This window comes from Palaemon carinicauda, chromosome 7 (assembly GCF_036898095.1).
Source record: "Palaemon carinicauda isolate YSFRI2023 chromosome 7, ASM3689809v2, whole genome shotgun sequence".
NCBI classification, from domain to species: Eukaryota; Metazoa; Arthropoda; class Malacostraca; order Decapoda; family Palaemonidae; genus Palaemon; species Palaemon carinicauda.
This window is the reverse complement of record NC_090731.1, coordinates 109,873,731-109,899,225: the sequence shown is the minus strand read 5'-3', so window position 1 is coordinate 109,899,225 and position 25,495 is coordinate 109,873,731. Positions and strand designations below refer to the sequence as shown.

The 25,495-nt window shown below is 33.0% G+C and overlaps 1 protein-coding gene across 3 annotated transcripts in view; it reads left to right on the top strand.

Annotated features, from left to right (window-relative positions):
- Nucleotides 1-7,920: 7,920 nt before the first annotated feature.
- Nucleotides 7,921-25,495, top strand: part of LOC137643983 (glutamate receptor 1-like) — a 932,732-nt gene continuing 915,157 nt past the window's right edge. For all 3 annotated transcript variants that reach the window (XM_068376815.1, XM_068376816.1, XM_068376814.1), the window contains exon 1: nucleotides 7,921-8,069. In XM_068376815.1, the coding sequence (XP_068232916.1) occupies nucleotides 7,970-8,069 (100 nt within the window). In that variant the 5' untranslated portion in view covers nucleotides 7,921-7,969. The remainder of the gene's footprint in view (nucleotides 8,070-25,495) is intronic.

The following is a 25,495-nucleotide window of genomic DNA, read 5'->3' as shown; positions in this document are numbered from 1 at the left end:
ATAATAGGAGGAATTCCAAAGAAGATCCAGGTGATAAAGAGACTTATAAAGAAAGTTTACATCAATCAGCACATTCCATTAAAGAACAATAAGAAGTCCAATATGGTGAATATGCTGATTGATGCATTGGGAAAAAGAATGCCAAAATGGTGCAATACATGTAAGGTGGTACAGCATTGTTAATCCGCAACAACTGATTAGGAAATGCAATGCATGTCATGTACCAATACACCCTACTTTCGCTGAAGTACAACAAAAAATAAATTTAATTAAGTCGAGACTGAATCTGCAATTAGTTGAAGAAGAAGAAGAAGAAGAAGAAGAAGAAGAAGAAGAAGAAGAAGAAGAAGAAGAAGAAGAGAAAAAAGAACAGGATATATGTGAAGATGCAGATAAAATCATTGATACAACATATGATGCCATTCAGCAACATGCTTACGAAGAAATAAATAATCAGATGGAAACAAATAATAATCCCAAGAGACTCTACCCGGACCTACATACTTTTAGGGAAGAACAGGAAAAAAAAAAGATAAAATAGAAAAGAAAGATATAGTGTGCAATTTACTGAAAAGAGGGAATTGCAGATTTGGCAAAAGATGCTACTACAAGCATCCAAAGATATGCCATAATTATGAAATATATGGTAAATGTGCATATTTAGACGGATTTGGAGACGAATGCAAAGATCTCCATCCAAAAATACGCAAAAACCTGAAAGAAGGAAAAGGATGCAGATTCAACAAAAATTGTCGAAATATGCATCCTGCAACCATGATTGAAATTCAGAAAATTCAAAAGCAAACAGATAAGAAAAATGAAATAAAAAATGAAAAAAAAAAAAAACAAGCCGAGCATATACTGCACTATTCACAAAAGGCCCCAAGATACGATGCCTTTCAACCCAAATATGCACAATTAGAGCCCAACTACAAAGAATGCATCTATAATGCCAAGGGTTGGTGCAGATATGGGGATAAATGCAGGTATACACACAAAAATAAATATGAAGGCGAAAGAGCCTATATAATAGAAAAGTAGGATTTTTAATGGCAGAATTCCTGGAAATGAAGAAAAAAAACATCATATCAGAACAGGGAGGAAACATTGGAGAATCCATATTATCACCAATATTAGATAATGGGGATGAAACACAAACCATCATAGTGATGAATGCACAGGGTTTAGTCATGAGTGACTCTAAAAGGAAAATGGAGTTCTTAGAACTAACCCAAATTAAAAAAAGAAAAGATATATTGAATATAAGTGAAACCTGGTATTCCCAAGAGACTGGCAGTGATGACCAGATAAAGGGTTTCCAAACATATAGATCAGACAGAACAAATAGGAATCAAGGGGGAACCGCAATAAATGGAAGAGACATAAATCGAGGAAAAGTATGTGCAAAATACAGCAACAGAATGCGAATTGATTGCGGTAGAATTTGAATATGAAAAACTAGTCAATATTGTAGTTTACAGACCCTCAAATACTAAGGAGTTTGACATGATAATAGGAAAAAGTAGATGATATATGTAGAAACCATAAAGACTGGAATATACTCTTAACCGGAGATTTTAACTTTCCATTCGTGGATTGGAAAGAACGGATAGAAGAAAGTGGTTGTATATATACATATAGGAAAGAGAGTAATAGTAGCGCAGAAGATAGGAGGCAATTTGAAAAGCTTCAAGATATGCTATTAGAACATAATATGCAACAAATAAACCACATTCCAACAAGAAAGGACAATGTCCTAGATTTAGTATTTGTGAATGAGGTAATGTTAAAGAAATAATAGTGTATAACACGGGAATTTCAGACCGCAATGTCAGAATTATTAGTCCATTCCAAAGCAAGTAAACGCAGAGATAAACAAAGCACAAAACGATGGGAAGGATATGGAAAATATAATTTTTATAGTAAGAATATAAAATGGTCAGAAATAAATGAAGAATTGAACAAAGATGGGAAAAATGTATTCATAAGTGATAACATACAGGTAGATATGGATATACTGTACAAAATACTGGAGAAAATTGTTAAAAAATGTGTACGGAAAAAAAAAAAAACCATCACACATGCATACCAAGAGACAGAAGGATCTTATTTCAGAAAATTAGAAAGTGGAAGGAAAATCTTGCATAAGAAAAAATTGTATGGAAAATGATGGTAATAAAAAGTAAGATAAAAAGGGCAGAACAAAAGATTATGCAGTCGAAAAAAACTGAAAAAAGGGACTCAGAAGAAAGGACACTTCAAAATATCAAGAAAAACCCTAAGATACTTTACTCCTATGAAAAAAAATGAATAAATGGAGATTAGAAATAGGCCCCTCTAAGAATTGAAGGACGGTTAATGAATAAAAAAAGGAAATATGCAACATATTAGCAGAAAAATATAAGAGTGAATTCACGCCAAGAATTGCGAATGAGAATAATGAAACAGAAATGAGAGAAGAAAATATTGAATATCTAACGGATATAGATATAAATGAAACAGATATTGTGCAGGGTATAAGCGAAATTAAAAATGGATTGGCGGCCGGGGCAGATGGAGTTTCAGCGATTTTGTTAAAAAAACTGCACACACTATCGCGAAGCCGCTTGCAATACTGCTAAGACAAAGTGTAGATATGAGCGAGATATATATTAAACATAAATTAGCATAAATAACCCATATTTTTAAAAGTGGATCAAGACTAGAGGCAAGCAATTATAGACCTGTTAGTCTATCGTCATATATTATGAAAGTGTATGAAAGGGTAATAAAAAAGAAAATAATGAATCATTTGGCTAAAAATGATTTTATTTAATATAAGTCAACATGGTTTTGTGCCCAAAAAAAGTACACAAAACCAACTGATAGCACACTATGAAAACATACAAAAATATGATAAATGAAAAAGACTCAGATGTGGGCTATCTAGATTTTGCGAAAGCCTCTGACAAGGTAGACCATAATATATTAGAGAAAAAAATGAGAAAGCATAATATTGTGGAAAAGATAGGAAAATGGATAAAATAATTTTTACAAAACAGAAAACAGATAGTGGTTGCAAATGACGAGAAATCAGATGAAGCTCAGGTAATATCTGGTGTGCCACAGGGTACGGTATAAGCTGCACTGCTGTTTGTTTTTGAGGATCTCAGACATAGACTGTAATGTTAAAGACTCTGTAGTGAGAAGTTTTGCCGATGACACAAGAATAAGTAGAGAAATTACTTGTGATGAAGATAGGAACTCATTACAAAGAGATCTAAACAAAATATATGAATCGGTGGAGATAAAGAGGATGGTATTTAACTCCGATAAATTCGAATCAATAAATTATGGAAACAGAGAAGGAATGGTATTTGCATACAGGGGACCTAATAATGAGACAGTCACAAACAAGGAAGCAATCAAAGACCTTGGTGTAATGTTAAACTTGAATATATTATGCAACGACCAAATAGCAACACTGTTGGCTAAATGTAAAGCAAAAATGGGAATACTATTCAGACACTTTAAAACAAGAAAAGCTAAACACATATTTATGCTTTACAAAACTTATGTATGTAGTACACTCGAGTACTGCAATGTGATATGTTACCCACACTACCAAAAGGATATTGCACAAATAGAGTGTACAAAGGTCCTTTACTGCTAGAATAGAAGAAGTTAAGGACCTTGACTACTGGGAAAGACTGCAATTTTTAAAATTGTACAGTCTAGAAAGGAGAAGAGAACGCTACATGATAATACAAGCATGGAAGCAAATCGAAGGAATTATTGAAAAACATCATGGAGCTAAAAATATCAGAAAGAGCAAGCCGAGGTAGATTAATAGTGCCCAAAACTATACCAGGAAAACTAAGGAAGGCACACAGGACATTAATCCACTACGCGCCAGCATCAATAATGCAGCGGCTATTTAATGCGCTGCCAGCTCATTTAAGAAACATATCACGAGTAATCGTACATGTGTTTAAGAATAAGCTCGATAAATACCTAAGATGCATCCCAGACCACCCAAGACTGGAAGATGCAAAATACACTGGAAGATGTATTAGCAACACTCTGGTGGATATACGATGAACCCAAACACAGAATAAGGCAATAGGGTAAGGCTCTCTCTCTCTCTCTCTCTCTCTCTCTCTCTCTCTCTCTCTCTCTCTCTCTCTCTCTCGCTGCTATGCTTAACATATAAATGAATGCATTAGTTGATTTTTACAGAAATATCGGGATTATGCGAAGTAATTACTGTGCAAGAGGAGAAACCCAATTAATATTTTGAATGCTCTCTATAATCATAATCATACACTTTTTATCGTAGCCTGTTATATTATGCACAGTCAACGGCATAAACGCTGTTTCTTTTTTATCTAGTGGAGACATGACTGACTTTATGACTGAATGCTTTGATGTTTTACTTCTATCCAGCAAATGCAGAATATTTGCATAGGCTGTAAATTTTTTTTTCTTATCCAGTAAATATTCAGATGGGTGTTTTAGAAAGTTAGGATTACTCTCAGTAGTATTTAGAGTGGCATTTCTTTGGATAAGTGCGATGTTCAAGTAACTTTTTTTTTTTTTATTATATTTAGGCACAACATAGAAATGGCAGATATAAAATGAACAAAATGGGGATGATGAATTATCTGTTTGTGGAAAATTCTCTTTGGTCCTTCTCCAGTTGCTCTAGTTTTCTTTTAAACTAGAAATTGTATCTTTTAAAGGGGCCTAAGTATTTTAAGTTCAAAGTTCATACAAGAATATGATTTATAATCAGCATTGCAATAATTACTCTTCGATGAAAATTAAGTTATTATAGGATATTAGCAAATACAAATATAGATGTCAGCATTGAATAGGGTGAGACAGAAGAGAATGGTGTTGTTCTTGATAAGATATTACAGAAAACTTAATAAGTTTGTCATAGATTGTCGGATTTTACCCTCCCTTATTCGCACACGTAGCTGGATCTTCGTTTATGAATATTGTAATGAATTCATTCAATAAAAATATTGACTTAATTAGTAGAGGGAAAATATAGATAGGTTTCTTGGTAGTGTAAGGAAGAAAAAATTTATATATTTCATGACCAATAGTAATTTGGTCGAAAACCTTAAATACTTTATCTTCTTATCAGTCATTGGTTAGATTGAAGCATCCCTCTTAATCAGTGATTTTTAACAGGAAATTAAGTTACACATAGTTGTAACCCCCCGTCTAGATTCTTGGTAGAAAGACACTTACAACTTGAAATTATTTAAATAATTATTAGTGGAGAAAAATTCAATATTATTTCATGAAGAGTAGATGATTCGAGAAAGATCGGATGATTTTCGTTCTAATACGGGTGTTGTTTATAGAGTTAATTGCTAATGTGTGTGTGTGTGTATTTGTGTGTGTGTGTGTGTGAAAGAGAGAGTAGGAGATCAGCCGACTGTTATGATACTACCGTTAGGAGAGTTAGTGGGTCCTTTGACTGGCCAGACAATACTATATTAGATCCCTCCCTCTGGTTACGGCTATTTTTCCCTTGCCTACACATACACCGAATAGTCTAATCTATTCTTTATACATTCTCCTCTGTCCTCATACACCTGACAACATTGGGATTGCCAAACAATTCTTCTATATTCAACGGGTTAACTACTACCCTGTAATTGTTCAGAGGCTACTTTCTTCTTGGTATGGGTAGAAGAAACTCTTTAGTTATGGTAAGCCGCTCTTCTAGGAGAAGGACACTCCAAAATTAAACCATTGTTCTCTAGTCTTGGGTAGTGCCACGGCGTCTGTACTATGGTCTTCTACTGTCTTGAGGTAGAGTTCTCTTGCTTGAGGTTCACTCGGGCATACTATTCTATCTTATTTCTCTTTCTCTTGTTTTTTTTTTTTTAGTTAACATTTTGTAAATGAAAAATCTATGTTAATGTTTTTACTCATTTTGAAATATTTTATTTTATTTGTTCATTACTTCTCTTGTAGTTAATTTATTTCCTTGATTCCTTTCCTCACTTGGCTATTTTCCCCGTTGGAGCCTTTGGGCTTATAGCATCCTGCTTAGCTAGTAATAATGATAACTAGAATGGGCACTCAGTAGAGTGTATATCTTCGCTTATATCATGTTGTTTATTTCAAGATAGTCAATTGAATTATGCACATTTTGGTACTAGTTTCATGCAAATAGGATAAAAATTGACCACGATATAGCAAAAGGACTTTTTTTGGCCTTTTTGTTACCTTAACCGTAACCTTTGACCCAATCAGTTTCAAAAAGTAAAAGTTCCCTTGGATCATGGTCAATTACCCCACCAAATTTCATGAGATTGTTGTATATCACAAGATTAGCAATGGAATTACCCATATTTTGACACTAGTTTCAAGCAAATCAAATAAGAATTAGCCACGATATGGTGAAAAGACGTTTTTAATCTTTTGTTGACCTTGCCCGTGACATTTGACCCAATCACCCCCAAAATCTAATCAAGCTGTACTTAATCATGATCAATCACCCCTCACAATATCATGAAATCCAGTCAAGTAGACCATGAGTTATGCGACTCGCAAGCAAATAGAAAGACAGACATACAAACATACCCCTTATCAAAACGCAACTTTCACAACGAAGTTGGTGAAGGTAGTAATACATGGGAAGAATATACTTATTAAATAACTGTTGTAAAATCTTATATTGTTGGTGGAGAGATTATCTCTTCGAGAAAACAATGTTTCGAATCGATCATAATTTGACGTGGTTCAATGTGGTGTAAATCCTCTTTGACTTTGGAATTAAATTTGATTTACCATATCAAGATTTAAATCTGTCGTTTTTCATTCGCACAAAACCTCTCCGTTGCATTGTGTCGTTGTTCAATATCCGCGTTACTATGTTGGATCTCGAACTCAGCTTCTTCCTGTATGATGCACGTATTTTATTAATAAAATTTCATTAGTCCTTCACCTTGAGTGGGTTAAACATCTCGTTTAAATTTTATGTTAGTTATTTAACTGTCTTTTTTTAACCTCATTAAGTCATTGGTATTCATTACACAGAAGAATTATGTCAAATATATCTAAGCAAGTAGATGTAAGCTAAATATACATGCTATTACATAGACAGGAATCTAAATATATAAAATAGAAATATCAAGTATTGTTTGTTTTGTATAGATTAAAGATTCAGAGATACAGAGAATGATTCTTGAAGGGTGCTAATGTAGTTTTGTTCATCTACTGTATATACTTCGGTTTTTATTCAGTGAAATATTTGTTCATCATATACTGTACGTGTCCTTTTTTTAAAACATGACATTTCGTTTCTTGATTCAATTCTCTGTCTAATCTCTGCTCTTCTTCCTTTAGAAAGTTTAGACTATACTATGTACCTGATAGCGTTTTGTGCCCATATTTAGCTTACTAGAATTTAGGTGATACAAGAGGCTGTGGGGAGCTTAAGTCCTATGTCCCCAAAGCGTTGCCCACTGTTTGAAAACAGTTTTAAAAGACAGTGGCAAGAGTATGGCCCTGTGCTAGAAAGCGTTAAGTCTAAACATGTAGATCTTCACCTATGGAGAGCAATTCTTGAATATAACAAAAAATTAATATAAGTAAGTAACATTATTATAGTTTACGAATCATCCTCTATTTATTACAGGTATCTTAGAATTGCTTTTAATACTTGATTTACTATCTGGTTTCCTTTCAATTATTCAAATGATCCAAAAGAGGCCAGTTGAAGGTAAAACTGCCAAGCAAACACTCGTTCTATCCCTCTTTCATCTTTTCATATATTTATGGGCTGAACTTTATAAGAGTTGTTGAGGCTGTGTACCAGTATTAATATACTAGAACCTTGAACAAAACTTCATTGAAGAGGAACATCATTGACTGAGTCACATTCTTCATCCCATATCCTTTTATTTCAGGGGCTATATTCGACAAGGACTCTAGAGAGATTCAAGGCGCGTTTCTTCACGCAATGAACGAGTATAATCTGAATTCGACCAGCAGGCGTTCTCAGCTACATGCCTATGTTGATATCATTAACACTGCAGACGCTTTCAAGATATCTAGACTTAGTAAGTAATATGTTACGCTTTATATCAGAGGGAGGATAAATTCTCTGGTAAAAAAAATCTGGAGTTTCAGCCTTCCTGTCTATATACAAAAATTTTAAAATTTCATTATATTTTATGGATTGAAACATTTGTAAAGCTGTTTAGATTGTAGGTAATGTATTTGAGTACTTTCAAAGGAAATATTTTTCACATACTTAAAATCCGTTAAGAGGTAGATCCTATGATGCAAGAGTCAATTTTTAATAACCTCTTTTATATATATATATATATATATATATATATATATATATATATATATATATATATATATATATATATATATATATATATATATAATCGTCTCTTTCTCGAGCTTTCAAATCAGTACTTCATCTTCTACTTCACGTATCATCGTCCTCAACCATGTAGACCTGGGTATTCCAACTCTCCTAGTGACTTGTGGAGCCCAATTAAAAGTTTGGTGAACTCATCTCTTATGGGTAGTGTGAAGAGCGTGCCCAAACCATTTACATCTACCCCTCACCATGACCTCATCCACATAAGGCCCTCGAGTAATGTCACTTGTCGATTCATTTCTAATGCTGTCCTTCCATTTGACTCCCAATATTCCTTTGAGGGCTTTGCACTCAAATCTACAAAATCTGTTGAATATTGTTTCATTGTCATACCAAGACTTATGTCCATGCAGTAACAAAAATTTTACTGAACTGATTTATAGCCTAATTTTCACATGTAATTTCAGGTGATTTGATATCCGAATTTTACTTAACCTTGCCACTGTTTAATTTGCTTCTTTCCGTCTATCCAGTTTTATAGATACTGTATTAAAAATAATAGTTACTAAATATATAAAAGATTCTACCGCATTAATCCTTCTTTCTTCCAATGATATTTCAGCTTCTATTGCATATTTCAGTCTCATCATCTCTGTCTTTCTTGCATCAATCTTGCGCCCAACCTCACCTGATATTACATGCATTTTTGTAAGCAAGCATTTCAAATCCTGTGGTGTCTTGCTAATAAGGACAGCATCATCAACATACTCTAGGTCAGTTAATTTCATATTACCAATCTAGTCTAATAATTTTCACCCCCCCCCTCACTGTTCTACGCACATTATTACAAAACCCTTGAGAACTATAAACATCAGTTACAACACATTCCCTTGGAAGACTCCGCTGTTCACTATAAATTCGTTTGATAGGACTCCACTAATATTAACTTTGCACTTGCTATGCTCATGAACAGACTTAATAAAATGTATATATTTAAGGGGAACTCCATTTTAACGCAGGACTCTCCACAAAACTGGCCGGTGCACACTATCAAATGCCTTTTTTTAGTACACAAATGCCATCAAAAGTGGATTTCTATGTTATACACATTGCTGCATATGTCTTAAAATGAAAATTTTACCAGTATAACGTCTACCTTTTCTAAATCCTGCATATTCATCTCTCCGCATTTCATCAATCTTTCTCTCTAGTTTCTTTGGAATAGTCATAATATGTATTTTCATGATAACTGACATAAGTGTGAAGCCTCTGTAATTATTGCAATCTGTCAGGTCTCCTTTTTTCGTCATTTTCACCAACACTCCTAAACCCCATTCATCAGGTTTTGCCTCTACCATCCACATTCTACAAAATAGTCTTTTAAGTATTCTGGGAGTCACTTTATTTTTGGCCAATATCATCTCAGCAGTTATTCCATCGTATTTAGGGGTAACCATCTACTGAGTTTTTAGTGATATCTTCGACTTCATATGCATTGAATTTATTCATGAACACATCAAGATCTTCTTCAGCTCCAGGTATATCTGTGAAATTATTCCCTTCATATATCCTATTCATTACCTCACTAAAGTGTTCTATCCACTGTTGCCTTTCTTCATCTTCTGTGGTTATAACAGACCCATCTCTCATTTTGATGGGTATATGCTTCTTCTTCTTTGACCTGGTAAAGATTTCATTAATAATTTTATGAGCAATTCTTACACCACAGCCACTCCCTGAATTCATAGCTTTGTCAGTCTCATCTGCTTTCCTGTCTAGATATTCTCTACAGTAATTCCTGGTTTTTCTTTGGACCTCTACCTTGTAATTTGCATTAATTCCTCGAAAACGTTCAACAATTAATTTCTGTCTTTGTCTCCTTTGCATAATATAACGAGTAGTATTTGATATCCATGGCTTTCTCCTTGTAACCGCATGTCCCAAAATTTCACTAACAACTGACTGATATATGTTCTTAATATCACACCATTCTTCATTAACTGTCTGTCCTTTGTCTCCTAAACTCTGTAAGATTGCAAATAGATTTCTACATTCAATTGCAAATGTTTCTCTGTACTCAAATTCTAGAAGCTTAGTTGTATCAAAACTAGGTATTATATATACTTTTCTGTTGGGTGCTCTCAGTTTTATTATCAGTGTGGCAATAAGGACCTGGTGATCACCACCAATATTTGCACCTTTATACCTTATTATATTTATGAGAGTTTTACTTTTCTTTTTATTATTAGCTATGTGATCTATTTGATTTTTGTAATTGTCACATGCACATATATACATTATATATTACATATATAATTGGAATCGTATATATATATATATATATATATATATATATATATATATATATATATATATATATATATATATTCATATTGTACGATGGTCCCGTGTCTGGGAACCAAACATATAGTATTACATATATTACGACTGACAAGCTATACAACCTCTCGAGTTCCAAACTCAACTGTTTGTTTTTACAATAAATCTGTTACACTTGAAAATATGAACACCCGAGTTCTGAGACTGTTAAACAACTCCCAGACAGCAATATACAAAACACTGAATATCCAAAGGTCTCTTTAAGTACACTCGAAACAACACTGGGTAATTATTATTAGAATTATTGAAAACCACCTCTTACTTCGATTCGTTAACAGGATACGAACGAGTATGAAATAAACCCTAGTGATTGAAATAATACACTCTTTATAACAATAGATATATTCTCTATAAATTACAACACTTTGAAAGAATTCACATACAAAACAAAAATAAATCATTTGATATATTAAGTCCAAACAATACTTACATTGAGACAAAAATGTTATGCTCTGAAAATTTTATAATTACTTGACTCGAAATATTAAATCTGAATAAAACCATAGACAAAGACAAAAGGAATATTACTTATACAATCACTTGTTCCACTTCGAATTAAATTTTACACACTATTTAATTAGTCTTAACACTCAATGAATATAGTTAACCAGATAACGATACAAATACCTTTCACGTTACTACAGGGCCAGTTACAAAAACTTTGATAGAATTTTTATAAATACTCACTATGTTTACAAAAACCCATCACACCAAAACGTTGAGATTTCACTGAACACTTTTAAAACAATACACTGAGAGGCGTGTGAGAGAGGGGAAGATGGCTATGACAGAAGGTTGGAATTCTCTATCTGATCTATGCATTCCTGGGATCACTTGTATATGAAACTTAGCTACTTTCAGAAATTTCTAATAGATCTGGAAACGTGGGGGGTCGGTCTAAGGGCGTAGGGTTGCCAAAAAATACTCTTGAACACGTACTGATGCATCACGAGACGGCTCTCTCTCTAAGCTAGCTCCGCTCACCCTTTATCCTCGAAATAAAAAAAAGAAGATAAGATGTAACACTAGGATTATTGGGATCCAATACCTCAGGAAAAATATAAAAGAAGATTACATAAGCCCTTGTTCATAACTCGTATGGTCATATAACCCTCTAAAATAGATTATGTAAGACTTCGTAGCCAAATACTTGATATAACAATTCAATTCTTAAAAACACCGAAAATTTACATGTACTGACTTGAATAAAGAATACAAATAAATTAACGGTGAAAGTCTTACGCGATTTACATTATAAACTTATACCTACATGAGAGGAACTCATCTTAAGAGCTGGCTAACCTCTGTAATGCACATATGAGATCATAATAAAATACACGAATAAAGTACTGTATTTACTCTACACTAGACCAGCTTCGTAAGGGTATATATATACATATACATATATATATATATATATATATATATATATATATATATATATGTATATATATATATATATATATATATATATATATATATATATATATATATATATATATATATATATTTGTGTGTGTGTATCCAGTATGCAGTTAATTCTCAGAATTTTGCCTTCACCATCTCAAGGCTCATCACTGCACATTATTCTTGAAGTTTTATTTCAGCTGTTGCCTGATTGTGAAATTATCATTATGATAAGGTAATTGAATCAGCGGAACCTTTTCCGTTCAAAATTGCAACAATATTTGTATACTGAACATGCTGACACAAGTCTTTCTTACAATTTATTGTGACATATATTTTAACGTTGTTACTGAAGTTAAGATATTTTATATTCTCCATTTATTATTTTTCATATACCGTAATTTATTTTTTTTCTTATTCTCTTCCTTCATTGGTATATTTTCCTATTGGAGCCCTTAGGCTTTTAGCATCCTGCTTTTCAAACTATGATTATAGCTCAGCTAGCCATAATAATAATAATAATGATAATTCGCTATGTATGTATGTATGTATGTATGTATGTGAATATATATGTATATATGATATATATATATATATATATATATATATATATATATATATATATATATATATATATATATGAAATGACAATACATTGATAAACCCATGACCCAAGGGATCATTGGAGAGTTGGAGTGTGATGTCAGCCATAATAGGATGTGAAAATAGACTAAGGTAAATCATTGCATAGGTAACATTTATTTATGTCTTGTCAACATGTCACAAGCATCCCGTGAGAAACAGTTGACCTCTTGATCTCTACACCGAACCACCTGGCTTCCGATTATAATCCTATGTGATCATATTTGTAGTAAATGCTGAGATAACTAATGTCACGTTAACGACGCAAGCCTATTGTAAATCAGTTCTATTCATCTTTTCATACAGAATGGTCTTCCGACCAAACCATCCATACTCCAGTGATGAAGCGCTAACAATAAATTGTTTAAAGTTAACTTAACTGTGACTTATTCTAAGAAGTAACCTACAAGTCTAAATAATTCTATATCACAGTGTAAAGATATGAGACAGAACAACAAATGTGTGCGTATAACATTCTCACACCAACTATTGGTGGCAGCGGTTTCAACTATAACAACCAGAGATTACAACTTTAACAACCAGAGATTACAACTATAACAATCAGCGGATACAACTGTAATAATTAGCAGTTACATCAGTAATGAATCTACAATTACGACGAAGTATCTACATCTACCGAAGTAGTGAACTCATTGAATGTCAATTATAAATCATATATAAACTTAGGAACTGGATCTTCAATCAACATACATCATTAAAACATCCTAAGAATACGGAGAAATGTCCTTCATTTATATCATCAGGAAGTAAAACATTCAACAACGCACGACGAGAAATCATCACCCAGCTAAACTCTTGCAAAACGAGAGGGAGAGAGAGAGGAACTGACGTCATCGGATCTTCGCCATATATACAGAAGCTAAGTACATTCTTTATTCATTCAGTTTTTTGCAGTGAAGTGTTTTATGTCACGAGTCGATCGTCCATTATTGCTGGGGTGAATTATTTGCAATCTTCATTTTCCTTTATTAAAGGAATCTATATTCAACTTCGAATTCTCGTCTAGAATTTTTTTCTCTTTGTGCTAATTCCGTTTTCTTTCAGAAGTTCTCGGGAAATATCTTTGTCTTAATATCATTATATTGGGGGATTTTATTATAATCTGCAACATATCTTTATTGTATAGTGCTTATGCGTTTACGCAGTGGACGTCTGTATTCATATAGATATTTTGATAGGATCGCAGGGAATCGTAGTGATAGAAAAAAAAGTAAAGTTAACATGACGCCACCTGTGAATCCCAGTGACCCCACTCCCGGACCAAGTTACCCCACTCCCAGTAACCCTAATCCCGTTTTAACTTTAGTAAGTGCACGTTCAGCTATCCTTCCTTTACAAGGTCGGGTCAATGGGTTTTTACCTCAGAATGTCTAGTCATGGATATCATCTGTAGACGCTCATTTAAACGCAAAACGTATCACAGACCCATCTGTACAATTACAAGAAGCTAAAAGTTTTATAGACTTTGCTAAAAGAAATGCAAGTGCATATCTTAGGGGAGTTTCTCTTCAAGAGGCAGTTACATGGGACGATTTCAAAGTTAGGCTACGTGCAATATATGGCGGTGAAGAAGCTTTAGATGTAGTTTTGACATTAAGAAATACACTTAATCAAGCCTCTATGACCCCGCTTAATGTTATAGAATGAGCGGCTCTCATTGCAGATAGGCTTAATGAATATCAGGATATTTTAGATAATTCCACATGGGTTACAGGAGATAACATCGCTGTGAAAGATTTCTTACGACTAATGTATTTAACTTGCATGACAATTATATTGCCAGAGGCTTTAGTGCGGTGTTTTGATAAAAAACTAACGTCTGAAATTACAGAATTAGATGTATATAAACAGATAAAGAAACACATGTCTAAGTGTACTGATCTTGATCCCTTGTTTACTCAAGTTTTGCAAAAAATGAAACTAAACCACAACAAGTAAACTTAGGTAATAATAATCAAGTTGCAGGGATGACGTGTTATAATTGCAAACGTCAAGGTCACTTGATTGCAGACTGTGGAACGAGATTTTGTTCGATACATAATAGTTCAACACATTCATATAGTCGATGCTACTCGCGAAATCAACAACAGAATCCTAGAAACGCCCAGTCAATTCCCCAGTCAATTCCATATGGAAATAAAAAGAAAAACTCTCATTTCAATAAAAAGAAACAACGTAGTTAAAAAAAAAAAAAAAAAAAAAACAAATAGTGCTTCAAATAACTCTGTTCCTGGGCCGTCTAGCCAGAACTCGCAAGGTCAGGCGAATTTTCAGAATGTGCAATGCAAAGCAAATACCACATAATTAACTCCAATGAGAGTGATGTTGGGTCATTTGTATCAACTTCCTTTGTATCAAATAATCAATTTAATAATTTATCAGATCATTGTGAGGCAATAGATTTTCCTATGAAACACACGGCCGAATCCAATAAATCAGTGCAGGTTCCCGTAGATTTGCAACAAATTCACGCAATAATAAGCCGAAATGAATTACGACCAACATTATATGCTGTAAATTTAGAACACCGATCCTTCACATTGTTTTTTTGACTCTGGTAGTCCACGTAATATCATGGATTTGAGGACTCATCACTTGTTATTTTCGAACTTCCCTATAGAGAAGTCCGTAGTAAGGCTCTCAGGTATAGGAAATAATGAATTAATTGTAATAGGAGTAACTCATGTTCAGTACAAGGTCCGTAAGCACACATTTGCCGATACCTTTATTGTTGTACAAAACATTGATATGTATCCAGCTGTAATTATAGGATACCCGTCTATTTGCAATCAAAACATTATCTTACCCCCTGCCAAACACGGCGTGTATATCAAAGGAAAATTCTATAAGTCTTCTAATACCTTAAATTCAGTTTTGGATAAAAAGGCAACGACAAATAAAACAATACCGTACGTTGAAGAACCAATCACTTGTCTCATGCATAAAGAAATAATATACGCGACCCAACAGAATTCTTGTTAACCCGTGATATCATCTTGCACACGATCTATCGAGCCGAACGTAACTTCGAATATAATAGTGCGAGTAAAGAAAACTTTACCGGGATCTGAAATATTAATCCTTTCAGACACTTTGAAAACTAACGGATTGTCCGTCACACAAGCTATAAATACAGTCGGCTCACAATAACAATGTAATGTTGAAGTCTGTAATCATTTAAATACCACTTTAGTAATTCACAAAAATCAACATATCTTGTATGTAGAAGTTTATAAACATCGTATTCTTACCTTCGCTGAAATCAATCACGCTCAATCAGTTGCGGATGAATTCCTTTTGCAATCTATTAAAAATAAAATCAATAAAGACAGTCAAGAAGAGGAAATTCAGCAGAAATTTTTTGTTCTTCTAACTAAATATCATGATGTTTTCTCCACTACGGATGGATCCTTAGGTAAAACGTATGTTATAGAACACCAAATGAGGTTAAAAGACAAGCAGAAAATTATCTATGTACCCTCGTACAGACTCCCTATGAAATTCCAGAATGAGATAAATGATGAAGTAGGTAAAATGCTAGAAGAAGGAGTCATTAGGAAATCGAACAGCCCTTATAATTTTCCATTAATAGTTGTACCCCATTAATAGTTGTACCGAAAAAAGATCGAACATGGCGTATCTGCGTAGACTTCCGTCGCTTAAATGAGGAAACGATCCCTGATCGATTCCCAGTACCATGTACTGACGATATTTTATCTTTGCTAGGTCAGAACAAATATTTTACCAGTTTGGACTTACTTAAAGGCTTTCACCAGATATCATTAGAAGAAAATAGTATCCCATACACTGCCTTCAGCACAGCCAGGGGACATTATGAATTTTTACGTATGCCTTTTGGTTTACGTTGTGCTCCCATAACATTTACTAGAATGATTAACATAGTGTTTGGAGACTTGTTAGGTGACATATTGCATGCCTATATGGACGACCTTGTAATCGTTTCTAATACTTTAGAAGAACATCTACGTAAACTGGAACTATTGCCACAGAGATTAAGGCAGCATAACTTAAGGGTAAAGATTAGTAAGTGTGAATTTTTCAAAACAGAATTAGTCTATTTAGATTTTACGGTGTCTAGCCAAGGTCTTAAAGTAGTCCACGATAAGATGTCGGCAATCCAAAATTTTCCGATACCTACTAATGTCAAGGGAATACAGCAATTTCTAGGTTGTAGTGGATATTACAGGCGTTTTATACGCAATTATTCAATAATGGCCGCTCCCCTAACTGATCTTACGAAGAAGGGCATAGATTTCATATGGTCTGAGCAGCATCAACAGGTATTTAATACCTTGAAAGATGAACTGTGTAGTTCTCTTATCTTAAAATTTCCTGACTTCTGTAAAGAATTCTTCATTGCAACAGACGCCTCAGACCTAGGAGTAGGTGGGGTATTGCTTCAGCAATATGACAAACAGTTTTTCCCGATAGCTTTTTATTCACGTAAACTGAGACCTTCCGAAAGTAAATACGCAGTAATAGACAAGGAAGGGCTAGCTATTGTTAATTCACTAGTGGATTTTAAGTTCATAATATACGGTTATCCCGTCAAGGTTCTTACTGATCATAAGCCCCTAACTGACTTCTGTAAAGGCTTTAGTCACAGCCCCAAACGAACTCGGTGGCATTTGATCAGACCCCAACTGGGATATTGTCATACCTACGGTACTAAGTACTCTGAATCACTCATATCATGTATCTATTAAAATGTCGCCGCACGAGGCACTGTACGGTACCCCAGCTAGAACGCCTTTCCATGTATTAACACCTGCAACTAATTTATCAAATCCTTTAAAGGAAGTTATAATGCAAGCATAAGTCGTTATGATATCCTTCGAAAGAATTTAGAAGAATCACAAATTATAATGAAAAGGAATCATGATAAAATAGCGAAGCCAGCTAAAACATATACCGTGGGTGATAATGTTTACATACAGGTAAATGTATGTAAAGGACTCAATTACAAACTGACACCTAAGTTTGAAGGCCCATTTAACATTTTGGAAACATTAACGGCCAATAGATTTAGAGTTCAAAACGTATCCCAACCCATTGATGAGAGAAATGTACCATTGGCTCACATAAGAAATTGAAATAAGAGAGAAGGAAGTGAGGAAAATTTTTGTATTTATGAAACTTGTATAATATTTGTATGTAAAAATTTTTTCTTCTTGATACAGGAGTAATTACATATATTTTTCTCATTGCAGGTTTCCAAATGAAGTTTTTATTGTTTGGAGTGATATTGTTCGCTCAGACATTTTTTTCGTGGGGGAAGAGCCCTAAAACTAAAAATATAGATTTTAAATATGACACTATAGTAGAGAGAACAGAAGACGTTTTATTACAGCAAGCAATATAATTATAGAAGTTAATATGCAAGCGATTTTCCTCCCAGAGAATGACGTCACTAGCTTAATGAGGGACCTGTAAAGGTTTGCTGCTTCATTAAATGAAATGCATAAATGACATTTTCCTTTTAATACAGAGAGTTCGCTTGCACCAACACTAAGCGTAGCAGAAATGCTATAATACGACTTGCAAAATAAGAATGACGAGGCAGAAGCTCTGGCTCGTGACCTACTGATGTGGACAGAGCGACACACTAACCTTGAAAAACGTAACCCGTTTATTTTTGCTGCACTAAACATCTTTGGATCTGTTGCAAGTTCAGGCTTAGGAATTTCAAATCGTCTTAAAATTAGTAATCAAAATAAGAAAATTGAGTTTTTAGAACATGAAAACAAACTAGTTTTATCAGAACTAAGGAATCAATTAACATCAATTAATCAAATAATGAGTTTGGTGAACGAACATTCTAGTAATATCAGTCAGATTATGGCAGTACAAAACTTGCTGGCAACGTTAACGTATTATAATTAAAAAATAGATCATATCCATACTAAAATTTCACATTTTATTGAGAAATAAAAAGACTATGTGGAAGCTATTACGTTAGCAACTAAAGGTGTTTTATCACCTCATCTTTTGCCAATAAAAGACCTAATGTTAATTTTGGAGAACGGACGGAAGAAAATAGGTCATGTTCCTTTGTTAGACGCTCATAAGTTAGAATTTTATTATAGCTTAATTACAGTAAGCGTTGAAAATTACAGGATCATGATTACAGTTCCTTTTGATTCTTCCGATGCCTGGCAATCATACAAAATATCACCATTCCCAACTTTCATGACGAATAACTCAAGTCCAGTAATATCCAGTTTGACAGGACACGTATTGATTTCCCCTGATAAGGAAACATATTAGGTGCCCAAAAAACACTTTTAAAATGTTTATAAAATGCAATGTCCTGGAGTCTCTTCAACTACATATTACTAGTTTACTGACCGCTTTTCACACAATTCACAGTTCCAGACAATTTTACCCCCCGAGTCAAGTGAAATGGCCAATTTCAAACGGCTCTAAATGTAAATCTAAGCAATAGGAGTGTTGTTTGGACATGAAAACATATTTTTAACGTAATTTTAATGTTCAATTACTTGAAGGTAGCTGTCCGAGCTAATGTAATGACAATACATTGATAAACCCATGACCCAAGGGATCATTGGAGAGTTGGAGTGTGACGACAGCCATAACAGGATGTGAATATAGACTAAGCTAAATCATTGCATAGGTAACATTTATTTATGTCTTGTCAACATTTCACAAGCATCCCGTGAGAAACAGTTGACCTTTTGATCTCTACACCGGAGCCACCTGGCTTCCGATTATAATCCTATGTGATCATATTTGTAGTAAATGCTGAGATAACTAATGTCACGTTAACGACGCAAGCCTATTGTAAATCAGTTCTATTCATCTTTTCATACAGAATGGTCTTCCGACCAAGCCATCCATACTCCAGTGATGGAGCGCTAACAATAAATTGTTTAAAGTTAACTTAACTGTGACTTATTCTAAGAAGTAACCTACAAGTCTAAATAATTCTATATCACTTTAAAGAGATATGAGACAGAACAACGAATGTGCGTGTATAACATTTTCACACCAACATATATATATATATATATATATATATATATATATATATATATATATATATATATATATATATATATATATATATATATATATATGTATATATACATGTATCGGTAAACATTTTTATACATTTTAGATATTAATATATAAAGAGGGACAAAATAAAATTGTTACAGTTTCTAAAAATACAGGTATTTTTGCAAGATTTTTTTTTCACCAGACGTGGACAATGTGTCAAAATTGTTTTGTACCAAAGCATTCTCAGATTGATAAATTTTTGCCTACTATAGTCATTGATTTATGATATGTTCACTCCAGGTCCCTCGCTGCTGCGGGACATTCGCCACTCTCACATTGAAATTGTTGACAGCTCTCTCCAACATGTTGTTAGGAATTCTCAAGATCTCTATCCTTATGTTTTTCTTTCCATTTGTCAATTGAGTCTGGATTGTCCCCATACACTCTCTTCTTCAGGTAGCCCCATAGAAAGTAGTCCAGCGGGCAGAGATCAGGGGAGTAGGGCGGCCATGGATTGTCGGTCCACTTTGAGATTAGTTGGTCACCAGTAAAGTGTTTCCTAAGGTAGTGAAGAATTTGGTCAGAATAATGAGGTGTTCGTGTGAAAACCTCTCCTCCTTAATGCTTTAATGGAGCATCTATGAAGCATTTCGATGTATCGGTCTGAATTCACTATCACTAGATGACCATTCTCTTCTTCAAGGAAGTATGGGGCAAAAATACCATTCTTTCCAGTTGCACACTATACTGTTTTTTCTCACACGTAGAGGTTTTTTAACATGTTTATGAGGCTGTTAATTGGCCCAAAACCTAAAGTTTTGCTTATTCACATGCCCTCTCAAATGGAAGTGCGCCTCGTCGCTGAACAGAAGTTGAGGGTAATTCTCAATACGCTCACTAATGGTTTGGACAAACTCAAAGCATTCAGTCTTGTTGGCTACAGTTTGTGCTTGAAGAATCTGAACCTTAAAAGGAAACAGCTTTAAGTCACTGTTAATGATTCATCGCACAGATGTCCTGGAAATGCTCACTTCCTGTGACAGCCATCTGGTGGACTTGCCCAGACTATTGCAAGTGGTCCCTCATGTCTGTAATGTTGGCCGGCATGCACGCTGTGACTTTTGGACCACCATGGCCTTTGTGTTTGTTAATCACACTTCCGTGTTTCTGAGCTTTTCTACCAAGCAAGTGATAGTATGACGATGTGGAATTTTCTTCTCCGGATGTTCGCGTCGGACCTGTCTTTGAACCAGTGTAGGCGACTTAGTGCTAAATATAGCTCCACAATTCTGGTTCTCTCTTCCACTGAAAAGTGGTTGTAGTGGTCCATCCTGCTGTCAGACAAAACTTGCAAGTCTTCTGTCTACCTCACCTGAAAATAAGAAAATTTATATTCCTAGAAAATATGAATTTTTTTGTCTCTTTTTGTGGCCCGCCCTATATATACTGTATATATATTCTATATATATATATATATATATATATATATATATATATATATATATATATATATATATATATATATATATATATATATATATATATATATCTATATATATATATATCTGTATATATATATATATATATATATATATATATATATATATATATATATATATATATATATATATATATATATATATATATATATATATATATACATACAAACACACACATATATATATAAATTATATGCATATATATATGTATATATAATGTATATATATATATATATATATATATATATATATATATATATATATATATATATATATATATATTATATATAATTATGTACATATACTGTATATATAATGTGTATATATATATATATATATGTATATATATATATATATATATATATATATATATATATATATATATATATATATATGTATATATATACATATCATTGTCATCATCATGAGCTGCAACTAGTCCACTGCAGAATAAAGGCCTCAAACATCTCCTTTCACTTTCATCTGTTTATGGTGTTGCTTGTCAGTTTATACCCTAAAATTTTCTTAGTTTGTCAACCCATCATCTTCTCTTCCTTACCTTGGTTCCTTTTAAATCTCTAGGTACCCATCATATTATTCTTAATGTCCATCTGTTATCTGTCATTCGCATTTAATGTCCTGCCCATGTCCATTTCTTTTTCTTACATGTTGCTAGAATATTTTTTATTTTAGTTTGCTTCATGTATGTCTCTTAGTGTTATTCCCATTATATTCTTTCCATAGATCTTTTATTTCTATGGCTTTATTAAAACTCCAAGTTTCTGATACGTGAGTTAATACTAGTAGGACCATCTGATAACATCCTTTTCTTTTAGAAAGCATGGCATTTTACTTTTCATAATTTCATTTTGTTTACCAAAACCTCTCCATACCATGCATATCCTTACTTTAATTTCGGTCTTATGTCTTAGGAAAAAACCATATCTCTCTCAAGTTTGTATATTCATTAACAATCTCTAGAGGTTAGTCCATGATACTTATTTGTTGTGTCTGCTTTTTCATTGAACATTATCTAAGTTTTAACTCATATTTATTTTCCTCTGCAAATTTTAAGTTGTTTAGGTATTCCGCATTAATGTTAATTCCTACATTTTCCCATCCTAAATTCTTAGAAACTTTCAAGCATGTTGTGAATAATGTAGAAGAGATGGGGTCTCCCTGTCTAACCCGTTCTCAATCAGAATTTTTGTCAATATCTTTCTATAGTTTTAAAGTGACTGTGATTATCGTACGGATATCTTCAAATGTTCTAACATAAGATTTATCTTTTCCTTTTCTCTGGGTTTCATTACTACTGAAGTTTTGACAGAATTAAAAGTTGTCTCATAGTCTATAAATACCATATATAGTGGTTTGTCATACTTTGTTGATTTTTCCGTTAACTAGTTTATTACATGGATATGGTCAGTTATTGAATACCCGCTTCTAAAGCATGCCTGCTGTCTTGTTTGATAAAAGTATGGATGTTTTTCTATTTGGCCTACCTACTTTTTATGAATTAGTATAACAAGAAATTTTTTCCAAGCTGCAGACATTTTGTGTAAAGTTCAGAGAGTTTTACTATTATGAAATCTCCATTTTTAACAAATCATTTGTTAGGTCATCTCCTGCTTATTTGCCTCTCTTCATATCTTTTAATGATTTCCCTACTTCACCTACTGCTACTTTTGGTAACAGCTTAGGTGTTTCAATATATTTAATGGGAAAGTTATTTCTTATATCACCAATGTATACTATTGTTTAGAAATCCTTTGTAATATTTGTTTCTCCATCTGTTTTGTTAATATTTCTGTTTTTATCATTTGAATCTAATATACATTTGGGCACTGTTCCAAATCTTCCTTTCATTAATTATATACTTTCTTTAGTGTTTCCTCAGTTTTAGTCTGATTATTTTAACAAATGCCTTGGCTTTTTAGTTTAATTATTTTTGGATAATTTTGCTATTTTACACTCATATGCATAAGTACAGTATGAAATGTATGCATGCACACACACACACACACACACACACACACACACACATATATATATATATATATATATATATATATATATATATATATATATATATATATATATATCTATATATATATATACATATATATATATATATATATATATATATATATATATATATATATATATACATACATATAGATATATATATGTATATATATATATATATATATATATATATATATATATATATATATATATATATATATATATATATATATATATATATATATATATATCTATATATATATATATATATATATATATATATATATATATATATATATATATATATATATATATATATATATGTATGTATATATATATATATATATATATATATATATATATATATATATATATATATATATATATATATATATATGTATTTATTCTTACGAAGCTGGTCTATTGTAGAGTAAATATTGTAGTTTATTAATGATTCTATTTATATTTCATATATTTGTTTTAATTTCTTGTGTCACGTAAGACTAAAAGGTGATTATTGTATTCATTGTATTAGGGTGATTGTTGACATTGTATAACGTTTTTTGTAATGTGAACTGGTTAGCTATTATTCGTTAAGAGTCAAAATTGAACATTGTATTATTTCAGAGTTATTTCAAGCATTTGTATTATTTTCATTGCATTGTTTCTTTTCCTAGCTTAATGTTATTCAGCTATAATAGTTCAAGTCAAGTTCTTTTATAATTTCACATCGTAACATTTTGTCTTATTCTAGGTTTTGTTGAGACTTAATATTTTTTCCAGTGACTAATTTTATGTAAAATCTTTTCAAGGTGTTGTAATTTACATAGAATATATTTATTTTTGTAACGAATGTATTATTCCAATCATCACTATTTAAACTAGATTTCTGCTCGATTCCTGTTAAGAACCACAGTGAGAGTTAAATAAGTGTGATTAATACTTGAAGATAATTACCAAGTTTAGTTTTGAGTGTGCCTAAGAGACCTTTGGATATTCAGTGTTTTATATATTGCTGTCTGGGAGTTATTTAACGGTCCCAGAATTCGGGTATTAATGTTTTCAAGTGTAACAGTTTTAATGTAAAAGCAAACAAGGTAATTTGGAATTTGAAAGGTTAATTAACTTGCCAGTAGTATTATATATCATATTATATGTTTGGTTCCCAGTCACGAGCCATAGTATAGTATATTTTGTTAATACCCAGACTTCGGGAGTCATAATAGTATAACAATATTTTGTCAGTGCCTAGACCAGAGAGTCCTAATCGTATAGTATATTTTGGGTGATCAGACCCGGGATCCAGACCCTATAATACATTTTGGTACCCAGACCTGGGAATCAAGCAAGTCTGTTTTGAATGTTGGTGATAACAGGGCCGTGTTTTATAAAGGTTTTTGAATAGTGCAGTGTTGATAAGGTTTTGAGTATTGTCAGTATATAATTTTTTGTAGAGGCATTAATTAGTGTTAAATTACAATATGGTACAGTTTAATGTCCAAGAGTTTTTAGGTAACCCAAGTATTTAGGAATTGTCAGAAGTTAATGTAACTAAAGCTCAGTGGCTCTTGATCTTAATGGCATGTGGTGGCCATGCTACGAGTGGGATGAATAAAGCCCAAATCAAGTGTCTAGCCTTAAAAGCGTTGATAAACTCGGGAAAGTTGTTGGAAGAGAATATTGTGGCAGCTCGTGAACTGTTGGAGGAAGCTGAGGAAGAATTTTTAGCGAAGCAAGGATTGGCTGACCCTCAAACTGAAGGCAGATAAGGATGTAGAGGCTGAGATTCGACGTATTGCAGCGGAAGAGAATTTCATTAGGTTGAAGATGATGGCAGAACGAGAAGCAAGATAGAAGGAAATGGAAGCAAGAGAGAAAGAAATGGAAGCAAAGCGAGAAGAAGAAGCCTGAGAGATCGCAAGACACGCAAGGTTAATGGAAGCAAGGCGAGAAGAAAAAGAGATGGAAAAGCGAGGTATGCCCGGGAATTAGAATTAATGCACGTCCGTGCCCAACTAAAAGCACAAACATAGACCGAAACGACTCCTGCTGGAATGAACTCGGGTTTAATGTGTCGGAAGCCCAGAAGTTAATTCCAAGGCTCACAGAAGAT